The sequence below is a fragment of the Nothoprocta perdicaria genome, unplaced genomic scaffold (genome assembly GCF_003342845.1).
Source record: "Nothoprocta perdicaria isolate Ctin4 unplaced genomic scaffold, notPer1 scaffold_218, whole genome shotgun sequence".
In the NCBI taxonomy this organism is placed as follows: domain Eukaryota; kingdom Metazoa; phylum Chordata; class Aves; order Tinamiformes; family Tinamidae; genus Nothoprocta; species Nothoprocta perdicaria.
In genome coordinates this window covers 1,275,863-1,296,482 of record NW_020455399.1, presented here as the reverse complement: position 1 = coordinate 1,296,482, position 20,620 = coordinate 1,275,863, and the positions used below count along the sequence as shown (strand labels likewise).

Sequence of the window (20,620 nt, the reverse complement as noted above, 5' to 3'; positions counted from 1 at the left end):
GGGGGCTGTCTGTGATGGATATTGAGGTGGGTGCTCTGGGGGGCTGGGGGCTTCCAGCCCCCCCCAGTGCTCCCCGGGAAGGCCGGATCCCATGTGGAAGGACAGCGGAGCCCCGAGCAGGAGGGACGGGGTGGGGGGGCCTGGGCGGCCCCCGCGGAGCCCTCCGTGCCCGGCGCTCCCGCGGTACAAAGGGAGCAGCGTGATTTGTGGCGCCGGCGGCGCRGTGACAAATGGGCACCTCCGCGGGCTTATTCAGCGCTCCCGGGGGTCAGGGGGGCCGCGAGGGGCTCCCGGATCCTCATCCGCCGGAGCCGCTTTAACCGCATCAAGGGCCGCGGCAGAGAAGCGGCTGCACGGAGCAGGTGCCAAATTTTGCCTTTTCCCACCTGGAATGTGGCGCTCAGCAGTGACTAAACAGAAAACTTGCTTCTGTGAGCACCCCGCTCCTTGCAGCACTTCTCTGCTTCCCCTGGGTTTGTAGGAAGGCTCATGTCRAAATTCAGCGGTTATCTTGTCAGCTCTGCCCGTGTTTACTGTGCTAACCCGTCGTGGATGTCGCGCTAAATTCCCCTTCTTAAAGCTGTCGGTGGTGTTGTGTTCCCTGGCCGCTCTGCGTGTGTGCCTGCTGAGCAAAACTCTTATTTACGGGCAGTTGGTTTTTCAGACCCGCTTAAGGGCGTCCCATAAAGATCCCAGCAGCTGCTTTAGTGCTAACGAGCCTTGGAGAGCCCTGTTGGATGCGGATCCTGGGAGCGCTCAGTCGAGTGCGATGCCACCCCACCAAGTTGCCTGTTTTCCATAAAAGACAAAAAAACGGGGGATCTGTAGAGAAGATGAGTCGGAAAAGCAATAGCCCCTTGTGGGATTTGCAGCAGTTCACATTTGGCTTCAAATTATGCCACGTGTTTGGGCACCTGTAGAGCTTCACCCTCCCAATGCACTTCTTTTGTAGCTGAAATTGTTAAAAAGAGATAGTTTAAATATTCTTTTTACTCTCACGCTTATTGTTTTCTTAGGAACAAGGCATGGAGAGTTGGGATCATTTGTTTCCTAAAGTTGCTTAGCATGTCCCTGACTTGTGCGAGCAGCTGCAAAGTCATTTGTTTATTACCCTTCTTAGATTGTGCTGTGGCTGTAGATTATCTTAAYTATATTGGAGGTTTGCCCATAAAGGGGGGGAAAACCCACCTACWATTTGGTCTTGTGGACAAAAAAAGATTAATTGTGCGGAAAAAAAGGTTAATTTTGAGGAGATATTGGCACTGGTTAAAGTGTGAGAGTTCGTCAAGAGTGTAGTTCCCCACTAGAATCCCTGAATCCCTGCTGGATAAATCCTTATGTGGTACCTCAGGCTTAGCTTGCTTTTGATAGCAAATAGCGTGTTTCCATTAATGCCATATAATATTTGTAGTCCCTCTCGGCCCCTTTTGCAAGTTAGACAAAATTTATGCCTTCTAATTGCATTAGGCTCTTAGTGCAACCCTGGCATTTTAAATTAAAGCGTATCGACATCGCACCCAGATAAATTGCCTAACCTTTGTGTGCTTGCTCAGGAAAAGATATTATGGATTACTAGTTAACTCTTAAGTTATTCATTAGGAAGTTTAGGCATGGTGAGTATTTTTATAAGGCTCTGCTGCCAGGTGATTTGTCAGCAGTGGTCTGTTTATCTCCTTTTAGAAGAGAACCAAAGCTAATAGAGATCTGGGTGAAGACCTTCCAAGTAGAGCAGAAATATGTGAGAYGGACTTGTCCGTACTTGTAGAAGCAGCTGTTGTGGACTGGAAAATCCAATAATGGTTGTTGTTCTGTGACATCAGTCAACTTACTTGTTAATAAGTTTTTCTAACCCGGTCAGGAGGGGAAAAGAATAATTTTCCTGGTGTCTGATGGGAGGGGRAAAAAAGGTATATAACAATACAATAAAAGGTATATACTTCAATCCTTTTTGTGAAAGGCTCTTGTTTCATACTTAGGTGGGAAGTAAGAAAGAATTGAGTATTGTATGAAGTGGTTTGTCTTTCAGAAAGTAGAAGACAGGCAGGTGCAATCCCCTTTGCAGTGTGCAGCCAAACCAGTCAGAATGATTTTGTCACTGTGAGTTTTTTCCTTCTGTTTCAGGGTTTGAACCCTTTGGAGAACATGCTGTCAATGCCAGTTGGATTGCAGTTCAGGTAACAAAACTTAATTTCTGGCAGGTTAAAACAGAGAAATGTTTTAACCTACCCTTAGGTTTTTGCTTTGCAAGTCTATTATAAGCTGTCTTCCCAGCTTATCACCAAGGCTGGCTTACTCCAGATATGTAGATGGAGAGATGGCTAATGTTTATTCACTTCTTAGAAAACAACCCTTTAACTAGTAGAGAGTTTAATGAGATTGAGTCAATATAGCTAAAGCAACTAAAGAATTCATAGGCTGACTCTCTCCGAGTCCAGCGTGAGAGGAGCTGGAATGATTCATGACTTAATATTCTRTAGAAAAGCAAAACACAACCCCCTAAGGAATGTGATGTTTTTCTCTCCACTCCAACTTGAAGAGCAAGTTGGTTAACCTATAAGCTGGACATCTGGAATGAGATCATATGTGGCAGTCTCATGGGGTCGAGTCCATTGCAGAATAGTCCTGTCTGGGCCTGGATTTCAGGACCCTGACCCCAAGGCAAGTGGCAACGAGTGACCYGGTGCCACGTGCTCCAGGTGTCCCTGCTGGAGCAGGGGATGGAATAGATCATCTCTTAGAGGTCCCTTCCACCCTTAATTATTCTGGGATTGTGTGAGTGGCTTGTGGAGCTGGACCCTGYTTGAGCTCTGCTTTGTGAAGCAGCGTTGCTGGAGCAGGTTTCGCATCSTCAAAGGGGTCGAGTTTGTGCCGTTTGCAGCTGCGTGAGCACCTTTCAAGAAGACACCAACCTCTAGCCGGATGCTCTGCTAACCCAAGGGTTGCCGTTGAATTGAGGGTGCCTCCTGCAGCGCTCCAAAAACATCCTCTTGGTGCTGTGCTGCCGCGTTATCCCACTTCTTCCTTGTTTGTCCCCTCTGGATGTGGTTTATGACAAAGCTATTGGGAATTCGAGGGTACCTTTTAGTACAGTTGCCCAGGGAATTGAATCTGTSTTCCTCCCCGACGCATCTCTTTGCTTCAGAGCTCTGAGATTAATATCTTCTTCAGAATGCTTTTAAATTAAATCACAACTAGAATCAATTACAGTTGACTAATGTCCAGATGTCTAATGTGCTGGCTGCTACAAAAACACTAAACCTTTGGCTCCACGAGCCCTTTGGAAGCTGAATGTATTTGAGTTAGGATTTGCTCAGCCTAAGTTTTGGGGGAAATGCAAGCTGTGCATGTGACAAATCAGCCTAAAATCAGCCCAAAAATCAGCCTATGTGCTTAAAATTTAGCAATGAGACTAATTGATTGCTACTTTCTTGCTCAGGTCAATTGCTATAAACAAACTACTTCTAGAGAAGATGCAAAAAAGGCTGTTGTGTTTCTGAGACAGAGTAGTGGGTGTCCTCATGTTGCCTACAAGAACAAAACTAATATCTAATTTGTAGAGAAATTGGATGTTGTTCCCCCAGCCCAGCAGCTCAGGGCACGGACTGCTCAGCCGTGTTGCTCATAGATGAAGCAATCAAATGAATCCCAAATTCATCATAAGGGCTAGAGGTTGTTCAGAAAATATAAAAGTGCAGTTGAYGTGGGCCTTGCTGTGTCGAATCAGGTCTTCCTCGGAGTCTTCTTTAACGGCTTAGGTTAGATTCCAGCTAAAAACATGAACTTTGGAGGCCAGCTGGAGGGTTYGCCTCTCCTCGCTGCGTCTCGGCCCGGGGACGCACAGACAAAAAGGAACAGCATGGCTTTGAGCACATGGGAGTTGGGCATTGTGCAGGTTTCAGACAGGGGACTTCATGGAGCGGGGTGCACACAAAGGCGTGTCTGAGTTTCTGAGTCCCAGACAGTGTGATCTGCATTTTAATAGAAGAAAAATCAATTAAACAATCTTTGCAAAGCCTTCCTAGCTTTAGGGCTAAGCTAGCTCTGGTTTATTACGTCTCTTATTATCCCTCATCCTCAGGATAAAATTCTCTCTTTTTTTTTTTTTTGATATTATATTATGGTGTGTCTTTTTCCTTTGTCTGCTGTGAATTTGTAGTATAGTTACTTAGTGTTTTCTTGAAAAGTGCTTTTTTATTTTCATTTTTAACATGGGGCTAACACGTAGAGCATCTTAAATATTTGCTGTGCCCTTCTTATAATGCTAAAAATTAAATGTTTGGCTAGTTTTAATGCCTTTACTTCTATCCCGTGGTTTAGTCGCCACAATATTTTCCCCGCGGGTGGCTTTAAGTTGCAGGTTTTTGCCTTGGGAGGCACCTTTCTTTGGAGAAGTTGCTCGGAGCAGCTTTGCGGCCCCGYGGGGCCGACACAGGTGCATCCCATGGAGGGGGAAGCTAATTTGCCCCCACGTTCATCCCACCCGAGTGCTCCTGGAGGCCGAGGAGCGAGGTCAGGGTGCGTTTTGACATCGCGAAGGACAATTGCTGTCAGGGTGTCTAGACAGACCTGATAAGGATATTAAGGGCTCACAAAGCAGCCCATTGTGGCGGGGTCAGGGAATCGGTCAAACATGTTCGTTTTTCTGTATTTGTCAGGTATACAAGCCCGTCGATAATAAGTTGTCTGGGGGCCAGAGTACATCTTTATCAGTGAATGGCAGTGCGTGTTGGCCCTGTTGGGTTAAAAGAGCGCCGTGAATTTGTAAAACTGCCCTGAATGTGTCTGCAGTTGGAGGATGGAGGTGTCTTTGCAGTGCTCTGGCCTGAGGTTTCGGGCTTGCAGTGGCAAAGGAGCGGTGGGTAAAGCTCTTTAACCATCAAATTCCTCTTCAGCAGCTGTTTCCTTGGGGAAGCGATGATGAATTCCCTCCCATTAACATTCTGCAGTTTTTCTAAGGAGCCTAACTAGTATTTAAATGCTCTAATTTGTAAACCGCTTATTTTATTAATGCAGCACATAAACCAGCTAGCATTTCCAAGGCAGGCTTGTGTGAGGAAGATGTGATGAAACATCACTTAGCATCCATCTCTGGTAATGAAGGTCTGTGTGTGCCAGACGCTAATCAATACAGCAAGCCTTTAATATCAGACTTGCCCTCGGAGCCAGAGCCCGTGATTTATCACTGTTGTTGCTCCTATCTGCTGGTCCGTGAAAGTCTCTTGTCTTTTCTGCGTGTTTTAGTTGTCTTAAATCTTGTTGCAGATTGCATAGACCTGTCTGTGTGCCCGTACAAGTCTGAATGCGCCCTTCTCCTGGACTTTAAAGGTTCTTTAGCTTCAAAGAATTTTAAACCTAGTCAAAAATAAAATTTGAAACGGGATAAGCTTCGTGGAAAATAGCTACTCTGCACTTCTTAATATAAAATTGCAAGTATAATCTCTGTTCACAGGAAAAGAAAGACAGAGTTGCATAAAAATTGAGCTCTTGGCTCTGATTGCAGGATTAGAACCTGCAATGGAGCTAATTTAATAACTCAAGGGAATTTTAAAGTGTCCTTTGACAGTTTGGTGGGTTTTAGCATTGTTGGGTTTATTTGAGACCTAAGACGACAATATAGTGGCTTCTGGATGTGGGAGTTTCGGGCTATTTCCTTGCTGTGCGTGCGGCTCCCTCGCTATTAAAGCAGCTTCTGGCATGAGTAGAACTGCGTTTTCCAACTGACATGTATCTGGGGGGAGAAAATCACAGAAAGAGAAGCTTTTTCTAACCAAAATGCAGACCTAGCAACAGAGATGAAAGAGCAGAAGAGGAGAATATACTTGCTGCCTTTCCCGGAGAGGGCAAAGGTAGAGGATGATCCTGGCTGAGGTTATTGGCTTTAGTGCCATTCACAGTTATTTATCAGCCTCCAAAAGCAACTGTAAAGTTTTTCAAAGGGCCAGAATTACTGCTGTGATTAGAGAAAAAAACTTAGATGCCATCRAAACCTGTTAAGGGTGACATCCAAGCTCACTTGCTATGGAGAGGTGCCTCRCGGTGTAGACTTGCATAAAGCTGCTAAACAAACACAGGATTGAAGCTCATCTGATAACATAATRGGTTTTTTTTTTGTTATTTTTCAGAGGCTTTAGGCCATGGGAGTTGATCATTTCCTACAGGTTTTGAAAGTTGGGGTTTGATGGGGCCGGAAAGTTTCCCTTCTGACGAAGTCCTATTCTGGGCTGCGCTGTTCAAGTCTGAAGCACCAAATGAGCAAGCCCCAAACTGAAACTGTGCTGGGGAGAAGGGAGTTAGAGCAACGTGGGGAGAGCGAAGGAGAAAAGAAAAATGATCAAATCGCTCTGTTTGGCRGTGCACTCTGAGGCAGATTCACTGCTGCTGTTGCATTCGGTAACTAAGCAGTGAGTGAGCTACAGTTTCACCCTTTCCTGTAAAAATGTAATTATCCCACTGTTCAAGCTGGAAAATGTTCAGGACCATGTGCTGGATCTAGAGGGAACCTTGGGTGCATGTTGGGGTGAAACAATGTTCTTTTGTCAGGTATTTTTGGGGAAAACCCCCCCTTTTTTTTTCCCCTTCTATCTTTCCTTGTATTAAAGAAGTGCGTGCAAGGTATTTAACCTACTCTGTTTTAATGAAGTTGGTTAAGTTTGTGGCTCGTTTAGGTGGGATAACCTCAGGGCGTGACTTCASTCAGCATTACAGGAGAAGAAATAGTTCACTGCATTAATTGAATCACTAAAACGGTCAGGTTAATGTTGCAAAGTTAAGTACCAGGTTTAAGATGGTGCAGGTAAAGCTAGCAGAGGAAACCCATTTTCTGTTTTGGAAATAGCTCTTTTCTGTCTCTTTATTCTGCCAGAATAAAAACAAATCTGTTGCAGCGAGTGTGCCAGGATTGCTTCTGATTTTTCTGTTGTTGCCTTTTTTCCTATGAGCAGTGTTTATTAATATTTGTGGAGAGCTGCAGACAGTCTGCCTTGTAGTCCTGCTAACTAGAGGTGAGAGTTGTTATTTATTCACATTAAAYACAAACAAACATGAAAACTTGCTGTTCAACGCTGCAATCCTGCAAGAGAGCAAATCAGACTAAATTCTCCCTATTCTACTTTTCTCTCCATATTATTTAGTTCTTTCCAAAAAACAAGGTTAGTATTTCTTAAGAATATTGTAGACAGCCCTTTCTTGCAGTGTTTGTTGCTGATAACTGTTGTCAGTTAAATGTGGTTTTCTTTGTTGCACAGGAGTCAGGAAAAGAAAACAAAGGGGCCGGTGATGAAGGCTGTTAACACAGGTGCAGGAGATGCCTTTGTTGTTCCCTCTTGCATTTTATCTCTATTTTTTTTGCTGCTCCTTCTGCCTTATCTCTGAAGAGACTCTAAGGCAGTATAGAGTATCATATAGAAAACTGGTTTGATTCTGATTGCCCAACTGAACTAGAATAGCAGCCTTGCTTTTTTTTTTTTTTTTTTTTTTTAAACCCTCTGTCCTTTTGGAGAGATGTTTGTCCAATAGCTCCCTCTTCCTGACTCCTTAGGGAGTAAAGGTTATAAGGTGGTTATAAGGTTATTTAACCTTATCCTAACTGATGTAGCTAGTCCCCCACAACACACCCACTCTGTCCAAAGGTAAAGTTCAGGGAAAAAAAAAAGGGATTTTTTTTTTTTGAAAAAAAGAAATCCTTTCAGACTGAATTTGTGTCTCATCATCTTGAATTTTATTTCCTTATCATCTTAGGAACTGGAGAAGCTGGGACTGCGAGATGATGTGGATCTGCACGTGTATGAAATCCCGGTTGAATATCAGGCCGTGCAAAGGCTAATTCCTGCCTTATGGAAAAAACACAGTCCCCAAGTGCGTGAGTAGAGTGAAGAGGATAAAAGAACAAGTGATGGAGATTGCTCCTTCTTGCAATAATGAGCATAATGTGAAGTCACATGCTTTTTTAATGTATTTTTTGACCTGTAATCCCTCATTAGATATTTTTTGTTGTTGTGAGAAAATTTGAATTTGTAGAATTTTGTAGCCCAGAAGAGGGTGATCCCATTGTTGGCAGGGTCTGGTGTGAAGTGGCTGCTGCAAAGGGCTGTCTGGGCTACTCACTCGATCTGTGGCTCTTCCACCAGTGGGTTTCACTGTGATTCTGCCACCATTCACCTTGCCACGAGTAAAACAGCCTGGGGAGGGCCTGAAATGGGCAGAATTGCTCCTTACTGCACCCAGCAGCTCATTGATAATTCCTGCAGCAACCAGTATTTTACTGGGAATCGTGGGCTGTTGATCCTCCACCATTTTCTATTGTGTTTAATCCAACTTGCTTCTTTCCTCTCGCAGCTGGTGGTCCACGTGGGTGTTTCGGGCATGGCTACGACYGTGACCTTGGAGAAATGTGGCCATAATGTGGGTTATAAAGGCTTGGACAACTGCCGCTTCTGCCCCGGCTCCCAGTGCTGCGTCGAAGGTGGCCCCGAGTGCATCGATTCCATTATTGACATGGACACGGTTTGCAAGAGAGTCTCAGCACTGGAGCTGGATGTCACTGTCACTATATCTAAGGATGCGGGCAGGTATGGGATGGGGAATTAACAGGGAAAATCAGCTCAGGATGCAGAACATCATATTTTCATGCTCAGCTCGCTGAGGCCCGTGTGATTCATGTGCTTTTCCAGTGGGGCTTGCAATTCCACATGCTCTTCTGCTGTCATAAGGGAGAGGAGAGATTCTAATGTGTTGTAGTCTTAGATTAAAGCAATTTCAAAGGAGATGAAAGCAATTTAACAAGATCACAATATGGCTTGAATACCACCTTTTATTGCAGGATGTTGGTGCAATGCTGAATGATAAGAATACAGTTCATCCTGTCAGGCAGTTGCACGCTGTGCTTGTCWCTTGTTGCTAAATAAGTTTTATTTTTATGTTTCAGATACCTGTGTGACTTCACTTACTATACTTCCTTGTACCAGAGCCGTGGGAGGTCTGCTTTTGTTCACGTACCTCCACTGGGAAAACCGTATACTGCCGAACAGCTGGGTCGGGCACTGCAGGCTATAATAGAAGAAATGCTGGATGTTTTGGAGCATTCTGGTGAAAAAATCAATTGTCAGCACGAACACTGAAACTGGGCAGAAGTTATCTTAGTATTGCACTTCCAAAATTTTCCCTGCTACAGAGGTACTGGGGAAGACGGTCTGTCTGAAACGTACAGAACAAGAATTGGAAACTTCAAAAACGAAAATTCCACTTCTAAAAATTGACATTTTTTTGTCAAATATGTGCATTTCAGCCTAGGCAACAAAGGATTCAAAATCTCGCATTTTTAARCACCCGCAACTACTCATTTCTGAAATGACTGAACTGTGTTTGCTTTGCTTGATCCAGAGCATATCTGTCATTCAAGTGACAGCTACTGACCAGTCAAATGCAGCACAGATGGAAACTTTCTCATGAGGATTTGGCATTCAGGTGTGGGGAATTGATAAAACCAGCTATTAATGACTAGTTTTTGAAAGGTTTGCTTTCGTTCTGTTTTCATTTTCCTCTTGGGTCCAAATTATAGTTGTAAAGAWATAACCGAAAATAATTCAACCCATGTGGGTTTAATCCACTGCAGAACGGTACTTGGAGACAAGGAGTCTTCGAAATTGCTTTGCTAAATTCAAAAAATATTTTAGGCACCGATTTCTCAAACACCCCCCAACGCCCAAATATTGGTAGGGCTCTCTGTAATGTACTGGCTAACTAGTAGCTGCAAATAGGAGGGATGTTTTGGGTTATTTTGTACTCAATACGAACGTAACTTGCACCAAATACTCTCAAATGTCTTTTTTTATTATGCTCTTGATGCCACCTTCCTCGCTCAAATCAACCATATACCTCCTGTACAAAACACGTTGTTTCGTATATGTATAAAGCGAATCATTAGCGGTTAAATAGCTTTGCTAAAGGCCACTTTCTCTGCAGGAGATCTTTATCCTAGACTCATGGTGCTAGCTGCTATTTTTTAGGTGAAGGTTGAGTAATTTATAACTTCCTTAGTTATAAATTTTCATTCTCGTTAGGGGTTAGATGAAGAGTAATGTTTAACTTAAATCAAGGTAGCAACTTAGAATTTATTAGAGGCATAAATATGCTAACGCGTAGATTTAAAAAATATTCAGCCAAATCAAATATTCTAAATTGTTAAAAGTTTTTCCCACTTTCTGTAAAGCAGGCCTTTTTTGAAAAACTAGGAGTTTTGCCTAGAATGAGTAGTYCAGGCTGTTTTAGTGCCTCCCTCCCAATGGGAGGGTGTGAAACRCTGCTTCTTGTGTGGATTTTCCAAGTAATTAATTTGGGAAAGCATACATACAGTTTATGAGCAGGACTTTTTAATAGTTATATMTACTAGGAGCATCGTTTGGTTCCAAATTACAAGACTACAGTGAAAGCAAGAGGATGTCATAGTGAGAACAGGAATAAAACTGGTGATTGAAGACCAGGATGTCTCATTAAGGAGTCGTTTAAATGAGAAGGTCTGTACTTTGATTCTTATACATATATATATATATATATACACACACACACACTTAAAACCCCAGCCTTTTGAAACTTCTTGTAATATCACTTAATTTTTCTAATCGTGGATGATTCTGCTACAGTATCTCTCAGTGAGAGCTGCTTATTAACTTGCTGTTTTCCAGTAGAAGTTTAGTGAAGAAGAAAATACCCCTTCTTGTAACTCCGGAGAGAGGATGCAGACTTTGCAAAGGGGGGAACTGTGTACGAAGGTGTCTGGATATAGTCCTGGCTTACCAAGCAAAATACTGCTGTACTTCCTATCAAAAGGATTTGCCTTGAAAGCAAACAGTCCCCTTCTGCATTCAAGTGTAGCACTTGTCAGATTGTCAGTAGGCAGGCAGGCTTTCTGATTAGTAATTTATTCTATTTAATGTTTTGTTTAAATACTGGTGATTGACACATTTTTTTGCAAGTAGTCGGAGTACTTATCGTCCCCTAGGTTTATTCCTTTAGCAAGAAGTTTTTGTCATCAGTGTATCTTAGCTGCTAAAGTTTTTTTTAAAAAAAAGAAATAATTCATGTGTTCTGCTGAGTTCAGCAATTGATTTAGGTAATTTTCAGTAACTCTATTTAATTTGCAGGTGTTATTTCTAGTTGTGAGTAAGATGGGAGTGGAAGATTCACGGTTTAGGGAGGTGAGAAGGCGACCACGGACCTGAGGTGCTGTGTGGACGGTGCTGCTTGGACTAGCAGCGTGAAACCTGCTTGGAAAGTCCTTGGCCCCGTTCACGTTGTGGCTTGAGCACCCGGGTCGTCTTGTGATCTCTCTTTTTCATCTTTTGCCTCTTTTGAGGCAGATTTCTGATCAGTCCTGTGCTCCATAACCAATAAGCGTCTCCATCAGGAGCGAGTCTTTGGTCCTCCCTGCCATTCAAAGGAAAAATCGGGTTGATTTTGGTGAGTTCTGCTTGCCAAAGAGCTGCAGGGGTTGACCTGCATGTCAGTGTTAAATTTCTCATTTTCAGAAATACTTTGCTTTGAGCGTCACTTTAAACTGCGCGTTTCCTCATAGTCTCTTTTGGTGACGCTTCCGTGTGATCAGCATGTTAGGCAACATTATTTATTTTGTAATCTTTTTCTTGTTGTTCTTGAGGATTAGTCATCAGTTTGTGTTTGTAAAGGGTGTCTTGGTGGTAGAGATATTTTGTATAGTGAAACTTTTTAAAATGGCATTAAACTAATTTTATTTAATCTCATCCTAAAAAAAAACCTTTAAAAAGTATTTAATTTCTGTTAAAATCATTAGTTCATTATGTCTTTCCTATAGCTGCATATTTTCTTTCGAAATACAGCATAAAATCGATGCAGAGCTTCAGAGAGCTGATTTTTTTTTTTTTTTTTTGTAATGCTCGCTATCTGCTTTCTTTTCCAGATCATCAATAAATAGGATTTGCTAATTTGCACTGACTGGGAGACCCGTTGCCAACTGCAAAAATTCTTGTGCTAGTGAGTAAGTGTAGGAAGTTCAGGTTTAGTGTTTACTGCTGCGCCTGCATTGTATAAAATGCAAACACTGATAACGTCCTAGAATCCCGTGACTGCAAACTTGGATCTGATAACACACTTCCCTGAGAAATGGGTGTGAGAATATGTTGTGCCGAAGAGAGAATTAGGGAGGCTCCGTGTACCAGGGCTGATGTCATTTTACGTGCTTGCCAACAACTCGAAGTAGAGGTTGGCTAATGAGTGGGTGAAGTTGATGACAATTTAATTGTTTCGGCTGTTAAATGCTGTGGAGGATTTTGAGGAACTCCAGATACTCGTAAACTCCTTCATAAAGTGGTAACTGTGATGTCAGGAGCTAATTCCTTTGAGTTAGGACATGGTGATCTAGTTTATGAAACAGCAAAAAGATCCTGTGGGCTCCAAAGCTTCTCTACCTTAAGACTGCTGGGGCTGTGAGTGACCTCTGTCCTGAAGCTCTCTGCTTTTGGAAAGGGTGTCAGGATTGGTACGATCACGTGCAACAGCTCGTGATTATTTGGAGTATTTCCCAATGTGATTGCTTCCTCTGAAACACGGTAGTAGTGGGAAAGGATGAAAAAGTCATGAGGATGGTCAGAGGTGTTGAGTGTGGTGGTGACATGAGGCTACAGCCGAGAACTGGCTTAAAGTGCTGGAAAGAACTGGTTTAACCTAAAGGGTTTTTCAAGGAGGGAACTGATGGAGGATGTTGAAGAGCTTAGGACTTGAGAAGGGAGCAGTTGTTCTGGCCTCCCCTAGATGACGGGGGAGATGCAGAGACGAGGTGTGTGGAGGCAAAGGGGAAGAAACGCAGCTCCCTGCCTCGCAGCTGGGGCTTTTGCTGGCGACTCCTGTGCTCTGGGTGTCCCAGCTCGAGCAGGGAGCTGGACTGGGTGGTGTCCAGAGGTCCCTTCCAGCCTCATCCATTCTGGGATTCCGTGACTCCCTGCAGAAACGGGCAAGGTGTTAAAGCATTTTAACCTCTTAAAGCATTGCAGGTTGCCCACGCTCTGCGGAAGATCTAATACCATCTAATCTGTCACCTTATCTTTATTTCTTTTAGGCTTGTGCTGCCTGTGGATAGTCAGGTAGGAAACAACGCTACTCGTTCGCATTTTCTTACCCAGAGAGTCTCCCTGCGATGTAGCATTCAAACTGCAGCGTGTCTCTCATTGCTCTGCCGRCCGTGCAGGCAATATTTAACCTTTTAGTGCCTCAACCAGCTGGCAAAAGGTGTCATTCCAGGCTGTGTCACCCCGTGACGTGCTTGGAAGGGGATCCCAAGAGCTTCCAGGCCTGCAGACTTGCAAATAGATGGCACAGACTGCCAGAGTTGTTAAATTTATTAATGAAAAGTTCTTTAAAACTTACAGTTGACTGAAGTTTTCCTTAATGCTGGAATAATCTTCATTCATTTGCTTGGGTAATCTGACCTTGCATGGAGGCTTCCTTAGGAAATGGATAAAAGGAGCTACAGTAGGAAGAGCTTCCTCAAACCAAAAAGGATGGAATGAGGTGTAAATGAGGTGGATTGGGAATTCCGACTAACACAAGACTAACACAAGAGCTAGCACTAGCCTAAATCAGCTGTTGTGATCTCACCATGTTGTATCGTGGTTTAACTAGGTGCGACTTGTGTCTGTTTTTAACTTAGAGCGTGTTTCTAACTCTCTAACCATGCAATTTATGCTCGGACACGAAGCTGCTTCAAGAGTGAGTGGTAGTGTTTGAAAAGTGACTGGAAACCAGTGTGTAGATATAGGAAGGTCAATTGTGTATCTGTTTTATTATGATTTYCAGAATTCATCCTGCAGTGCAGATATTGTTAGCAATGGATTTGTGTTCTTAGGCCATACTTTCACAGAGTAACTTCACTCCTATTGTCTCCTTTCTTTAATATGTTACCCAATAGTATTTTAATGACATTTCAGAGCTGCAAAGACTTGGTTTATCCATACCAGCAAATAAAATTGGAAAATGCCACTGATTGATATAGTAAGTACACATTGCAACTAATGTAGATGAATTTGTTATTTTTGGATTGGAAACCRTAATGTTTTGCAGTACAAAATGCACTTTTTTCCTAACAAAATTGTATTAATGTCTGATTAACGTCTGATGTGATTAAAGGACAGTTTCTTCAAACCTGCGAAGTAGAAACAAAGCTGAGAATATTGTTAATTTTTCACGTTAATTGCAACCTGAGATCTGCTTCTGCTCGGTCTACTTTAAGACAAAGCGGAGAACAAAATGCCTCCTAATAAATAGGAATTAGGTGTAGGGGATGAGGCTGTACACTGCCCTTAAATAACTCTGTGCTACTTAAATACCCCTTCAGGTTTTATATTGCACCAGCTTTTTGAATTGCCAATGTTTACTTCGATTGAACAGGGAGTGCCTTGTCCCACGCTGGGCTCATGTTTGGGAAGCAGAATGCTGGGGATGGGGACAGAAGAGCCACCTGGCCTCTCCAYTGGGTGGAAAAACTGGGGTTTTATCCCTGGGAGAAGCTGTTCAACTTGCTCAGTGTCCCCTTGATCCAAGGATGCTCTTTGGAAACTCGCGGAATGGAGTCCTGGAGGTTTTTCTGCAACACTTTCAGACCTGACAAAGCAAAAGCGGAATTTTTGCTACCTACTTGTCACCGTTGCTTAGATTGGCCAATTTTTTTACAGTTATTTTGCCTGTCCTTTAACTATAACTGTTTTGTTCGGGCTTGGTTATGCATGTTATAGCCTCGCTCCGCCTTTGGGGTCTCCCCTTTTTGTTAATTGTGGTCAATTAAACAGTTGTCCCTTAGGGTATCTCAGGTGTTGCCGCTCTCGTGCTTATCAGGACTCTTGGAGCTCCGACTGAAAATCCCTTGGGGCTTCTGTTTTTTCCCAGTGTGTTCTTGCAGTGCCTTGTAAAACCAAACGATCCAGTGTGTCACAAAAGGGCTGTGTAATAAAGAACCGTTAACAAACTTGGCTTGCTCTTGCTAGACTGGACTTTGTAACTGAGAATTTAAACTGATATTTCAAAGTAAATAAAGAGAGTTTAACTCTGCCTCGTGGTGTGCTTTAGCTCTTCAAGGGTTGGCTTTTAATGATGCCCTGAGCAGGGCTGGAGTTTGTTGATGCTGGGTCCCTAAATTACAGATCAAGGAGGGCATCCATAACCATCTATGAGTTGAACACTTGCAGCTCCTGCCCTTGTTGCCTTTGGTCCTGTTTTTAGCCTCAGTTTCATCACCTGCTCCTAAGCCTGGGTTTAGCCTGGGTGCTGCAAAGCCTGTGTTGCCTGGTGGACCCTAAATCTCCATGCTCTTCTCCAGATCCATTGGTTCTGCTAATGAAACCTCTCTGCTGCCTCTCGTCCTGGTGCTGGCCGGAGTCCCGGTGGGTCGGACACGGAGCCTCGTGGGCTCTGCTGCCCAGAGCAGCGGAGGTCGGAGCGCTGGTGAGGGTGGCTCTGTCTTTGGGCCAAAAAAGCCCCTTGCAAACACCCCCAAGCCTTTGAGGAACAAGAGTGGGGCGTTTTCCGGGGGGCTGAGGAGGAGGAGAAGCCGAGCGGTCTTGGGGGCCGGTGCAGGGGGCTGGTGCCATCAGGTGGTGCTGCCCTGCAGCCGACACCGGCCCCGGGACGCCCGGTGTGCCCATGCGGCCAGCACGGGGCCCGGGACAAGCAACAGGGCTGCCCAACATGCTGCTGCAGYCAACACCAGCCCCAGGGCACCCAGTGGGACCGCTCAGTGTGCCACTGTGGCCAACATGGGTCCCGGGACACCCAATGGGGCCACTCAATGTGCCACTGCAGCCAACATGGGTCCCAGGACCCCCAATGGGACCGCTCAGTGCTCCGCTTTGGCCAACACGGGTCCCAGGGCACCCAATGGGGCCGCTCAATGCGCCGCTTTGACCAACACGGGTCCCAAGACACCCAATGGGGCCGCTCAATGCRCCGCCTTAGCCAACATTGGTCCCAGGACACCCAACGGGGCCACCCAACGCGCCGCTTCCCCCTGAGCTCGGCCTTGGCGCTGCACGCGGAGCGGGGAGGCGCTTGGCGGGGCGAGCAGCCGGCGCTCCCTCCAGCCCCAACGCGACGCCCCCGCGCTTTGCCAGAGCCATTGCCACCCTCCTGCCACCTCCCGCACAGCGAGACCAGGACAGAAGCGGTTGGCGACGTCCCAGCGAGCGAAGACCGCGCCGGTGCCGTCGGTGGGCGCCGCGGGCAGAGCAGCGCAGACCTCCCTCGCTGCTGCCCTGCCCGTGCACGAGGCTCAAACTGCCCCTGCCCGGCCGGCCCGGCGGCCGCTTGGGTGCCCGGCCGAGCCCGTCCCCAAACGCGAGCCCCGGAGGGGACGTCGGCCCCGCGCGGAGCCAACCCCTCCCGTGCCGCCGCCGGACTCGCGCTGGGGTTTATTTGTTTTATAGGGTGATAAGCTTTTCCTACAAGGTGCTGTTTCCAGCATGAGGTCATGCCGCTCAGCGCGCCAGCTGCTGACGAGGGCGTTTTGCAACCAGAAGGCTCCGGAGGGAGAAACCCGAGCGGATGACGGTCCGGCGGGAGGAAGCAATGCGGAGCGAGCGGTGCATCCCGCCTGGATATCTTGGCTGCAAACCCAKCAGGAGATCTCTCCCGTTGCCCAGCTCCTAATAGATCTTCACGCGTTTGCTTGCTTTCTTACCGCAGCTTTTGTCCACCTGGGAATCTGCAGCCCTGTTTTCCTCCGCGTCTCCACGAGCCCTCCAAACCCTTAGTAAATGAGGTGGGATTTTTGGACCGCCTCCATCTGGCAGCCCCCGAGCCCTCCACATTTTTTCCCCTGCCTTGCAAATCAAAGCTGACCGTACCCGAAGGTGGTGGAGAACCCACCCTCTATTTTAACGGTGCCTGCGAAGGACTCCCCAGGCCTCAATCAGAGCAGCGCAGCTGCAGCTCTGCAGGACGCCTGGAATTTCCTGCCCGCTCCGCAGCGGGAGCAGCCGCTGCGGTGCCTTTGCAGGCGGCACGCGGTGGTCGGGACCTTGCGGAGAGCCGAGGTCAGCCGGGAAGCCCAAAGCTCTTGGAGCGGAGCGGGCAGCTTCCCCGTCAGGGTTCGCTGCCTCTCGCACCGTCGGCTCCCCGCGGCCGGTGCCCGAGGAGCTCCCGGAGCGCGGGAAGAATTCCCGGCATTTGCTTCCTGCAGCAAGAGGCAGCGTCTCCCGTGCGGTGACTCCCTGCAAAGGGAGCTCGGCCACGGGCTTTCYGGCTCGGGGAGATGCGGAGCCGCTYCGTGCGGCAGCGCTCCCGGGTCACGCGCCTGCCGCAAGCGTCGGTGACTAATGTGCTCCTGACCAGAGCAAAGGCAGGTGAGGGCCCGGGCTCTGCACAGCTTGGTCCCTCTCCAAGCCCGCGGAGCTGGAAGTGCTTGKAAGGAGCGGGAAGGGCTGCGGAGGAGGGAACCTTCCAGCAAAACATTCCTGGGGGGGCTTGGGCTAGGGATAATGTTGGGAAATCCRGGTTGGGATGTGGAAGGGGGGGATGAGGGTAGGAGCTTGTGAAGGGCTGGGTGCTGTATGTGGCTGGGAGCCGGCTGGGAAGCAGCCTGGAAGCCAGGAGCATGTGGATCCTGGGGTTATGGGAGAGGGATCGCAGCATTTCCTCGAAAGGCGGAGGGGGAAAACGCGAATTTCCACCCTCGCTCCTCTCAACCGGTTGCACCCCAGGACTGCTTGGGCTTGTTGGAACCGCAATCCCTCCTCCTGGGGAAGGAGAACCAGGACACGGCAACGCTCCTTCCTAAAACCACCCCTCTCCGCGCCTCGCGTGGGTGCTGCCAGGGCGAGCGGGTGGCCCGGGGGTGATTTCAAGGCATTGCAGCATCCGTGTGGCCAGGGAAAGGGAAATGCCACTCGGAGGCTGCAAAAGCAGCGTGACCCGTCACATCACCCGCGCGCATCCGTGCGGGGCCGGGAAGGCGCGTGGTGCAAGCGGGGTCCTCCGCGCGCCGCCGGCCTCGCGTGCCGGAGCTCTCCCGGCCCGGCCACGGCGAGCGTGACAAGCGCCGCTGCTATTTTTGGTGCCTGGATTTGGGTAATTTCCGGCGCTATTTGGGCAAAGGAGSCTGGGAATGCAAGTTAATCTTTGACTAGGAGTGAGGTCAGGGCAGAAATGCCTTTCCCAAGCGGGACAGATGCTTCATTTTTGGGGAATGCTGTCGGCTTACGACAGAGGGAGAGCAATGCGATGCCTGCTGCAATGGGGTAAAAGCCCTTTCCTGCTCACCTGATTTCTCTTGTTTGCCTTTTATTTAGAAACGTCTAAAGGGCAAGAAGATTTCAGCGTGCGGATTCATCGCTGTGGCAGGAGGCATTGGGAAAACGCCGGCCGAGGAAGCGTGGAAGGGGAGGAGATCCAGGGAAAGCCAGTGCTGTGTCCTTCCCCACACTTTGGGAAAGGAATGTGCCATGTGGAAATATTCCCTGCCTTTTTTCCCCTGTAATTTGCCCTTTCCCTTCCCCACAGGGCTCTGCACATGGGGGCTGTCCCCAGGCACCCGTTGGGAAGCCGCTTGCTCAATWCCAGCAAGAAGCCACATCCAGGAGGGGGGAACTTCCCTGTTTTTGGTGGGGGAGATGCAGGATGTGGAAAGATGAAGGGGTTCTGTGCAGGTTTAGGCTGCGGCGGCAGCTCTTGCAGCAGCCGGAGCTCTCCAAGCCCTGCTGCAACCCCCCGCGTCGGGGTTGCGTCTCATGGGGAAGTAGCTGGTGCCCGGGTTCCTCTTCCCGTCCCTCCAGGGCCGCCCGCGGTCCCGTGATCCAGAGCGAGGCAAAGGTTGGGCTGCCGCCGCGCTGCTCCAGGGATGCGCCCGGGAACGGCTGCTCCTAAATGCAGAGGGAACAGCTCCGCACCGGGATGAAGTGTGGAGATGTCGGATGCAACACAGTGTCCGACTGGGAAAACGGGGACCAAAGGAAAGCTGGGACACGTGTGGAGTGCGTGGAAGCCCCTGCGGGATGAGGCACCTTGCAGGCTGCTGAGGAAGCGGGAGGTTTTCTAGGAGGCTGCCCATCGCTCACAAACACCGCAATTAAGACGAAACACRTTTTATTGCCCTTGCTGGACCGTAAATCTCCAGCGTTGTCGGCCGGCGCCTTTCGGAAGGAAGCACCCGGCCTCGGCAGAGCGTAATGCCGTGCACGCGAGCGGCGGCGCACGTCACCGGGCCGGGACCCGCGCAGAGGCATGGCCGAACCGGAGCGCGCGGAGGCTCCCGGGCCTCTTCCYGCTCCGCGCGGGCACACGAGGCCGACGGGGCGAGCGGGGGTGTCACCCGGAGCCAGGCGGCACTGAGGTCCCCATGGGGGGTGGCCCTGTATGTACGGGGATGGGTGCGGACACCGTGTTTGTCCCTGGCCTCTTGGAGTGGGTCCTGGCTCCGCCGTGCAGGGGAAGCAGCCGGGGAAAGGATGCAGAGATGTGTACTGGGAATGGATGCATGGATGCAGGCTGGGAAGGGATGTGTGGATACAGACCAGGAAGAGATGTGTGGATGCAGCTTGGGAGGGGATGTGGGGATGCTCTGGCACGGAAGGGGACATCCAGGAGCTCTCCCATGAAGTGGGTCTAGCTCCTACCTGCTCCCTCTCCCTACATCCAACAGCCAGGATCCCCATGGAATGGTCTCCATGTGGTCTCTGGCGCAATGCTCGGTCTCAGGGAACCTGCAGCCCCGCCGAGGGAGGCAGGGAGGAGGCTCCAGCCCCTGTGCTAGGAAAAGGAAGGAGGATGAACCCGTTTGACCCRGAGGAGGCTGCGGCAGTCGCGGTTCATCCCCGCCGTGGTGTCCGGCTCCGCGCTAGGGAGCCCCGTGAGCTCCCGCYTGGCCGCGTCCGCCCGGCTGCTCCGGAGGCTCCCGCGGCCCCGGCCGGGCTGGAGYGGGGCCAGCGCCTGGGCTGTCTTCAGCCTCCCGGGAATGATGCAACTTTCCCCGTGGTTACTTCAGGAGCCAGGCGTGATCCTGGCGCACAGGTGGTGCCGCTCACCGGAGGAGCCGTGGGGAACGTTGGCACCGGAGCCACAAGGTGCCCTTGGTGCCACCAGCTGCAACGCGTCCCCCATGTGTCCCCCATGTGTCCCCCACGTGGTGCCACGGGAAGGGACCGGGGGCTGCATCCCAGTTTCTCCCACCTTGGTGGCAACTTGGGGACGATGCTGCCGTGCAAAACACCCAGCATCCCCCCCAGCTGCCCCCCAATCCCACCGGAGCCCACCCGGGCCATCCGCCGCACCCCCTCCGCCTCGGCGCCCACGCGGATCCTGCCGGCTGTTTGCTCCGGCGTCGCCCACAAGCCGCTTTCCTGCGTGTCCCGGACTGGACGGGATGGGACAGGACGGGGACGGCGGTGGGGGGGGCCGAGGGCGGGCAAAGTCCCGCTCCTATAAATCCCGCTCTGGGCACCGGCGCTCAGAGCAGAGGCGGCGTCGATAGGAGCGGCACGCGGGGCCTTTGCGCAAGCGGCTCTTGGGCAAGGCGGCGATGCCCGGCGCGCCGCGCCACGGCCGCGCCGCCGCCTGCCTCCTGCTGCTGCTGCCGCTGCTGCTGCTGTGCGGCGCGGAGCCGCGGCCGGGC

General features: G+C 48.9%; 1 protein-coding gene across 1 annotated transcript; it reads left to right on the top strand.

The window, feature by feature from the left end:
* Positions 1-14: 14 nt before the first annotated feature.
* On the top strand, positions 15-9,975 carry PGPEP1 (pyroglutamyl-peptidase I). Its single transcript, XM_026038807.1, has 5 exons — positions 15-26; positions 2,103-2,174; positions 7,738-7,854; positions 8,335-8,567; positions 8,924-9,975. Exons 1-5 carry the CDS (start codon positions 15-17, stop codon positions 9,114-9,116), a joined length of 627 nt encoding a protein of 208 aa, XP_025894592.1. The 3' UTR covers positions 9,117-9,975.
* The last annotated feature ends 10,645 nt before the right edge of the window (positions 9,976-20,620 follow it).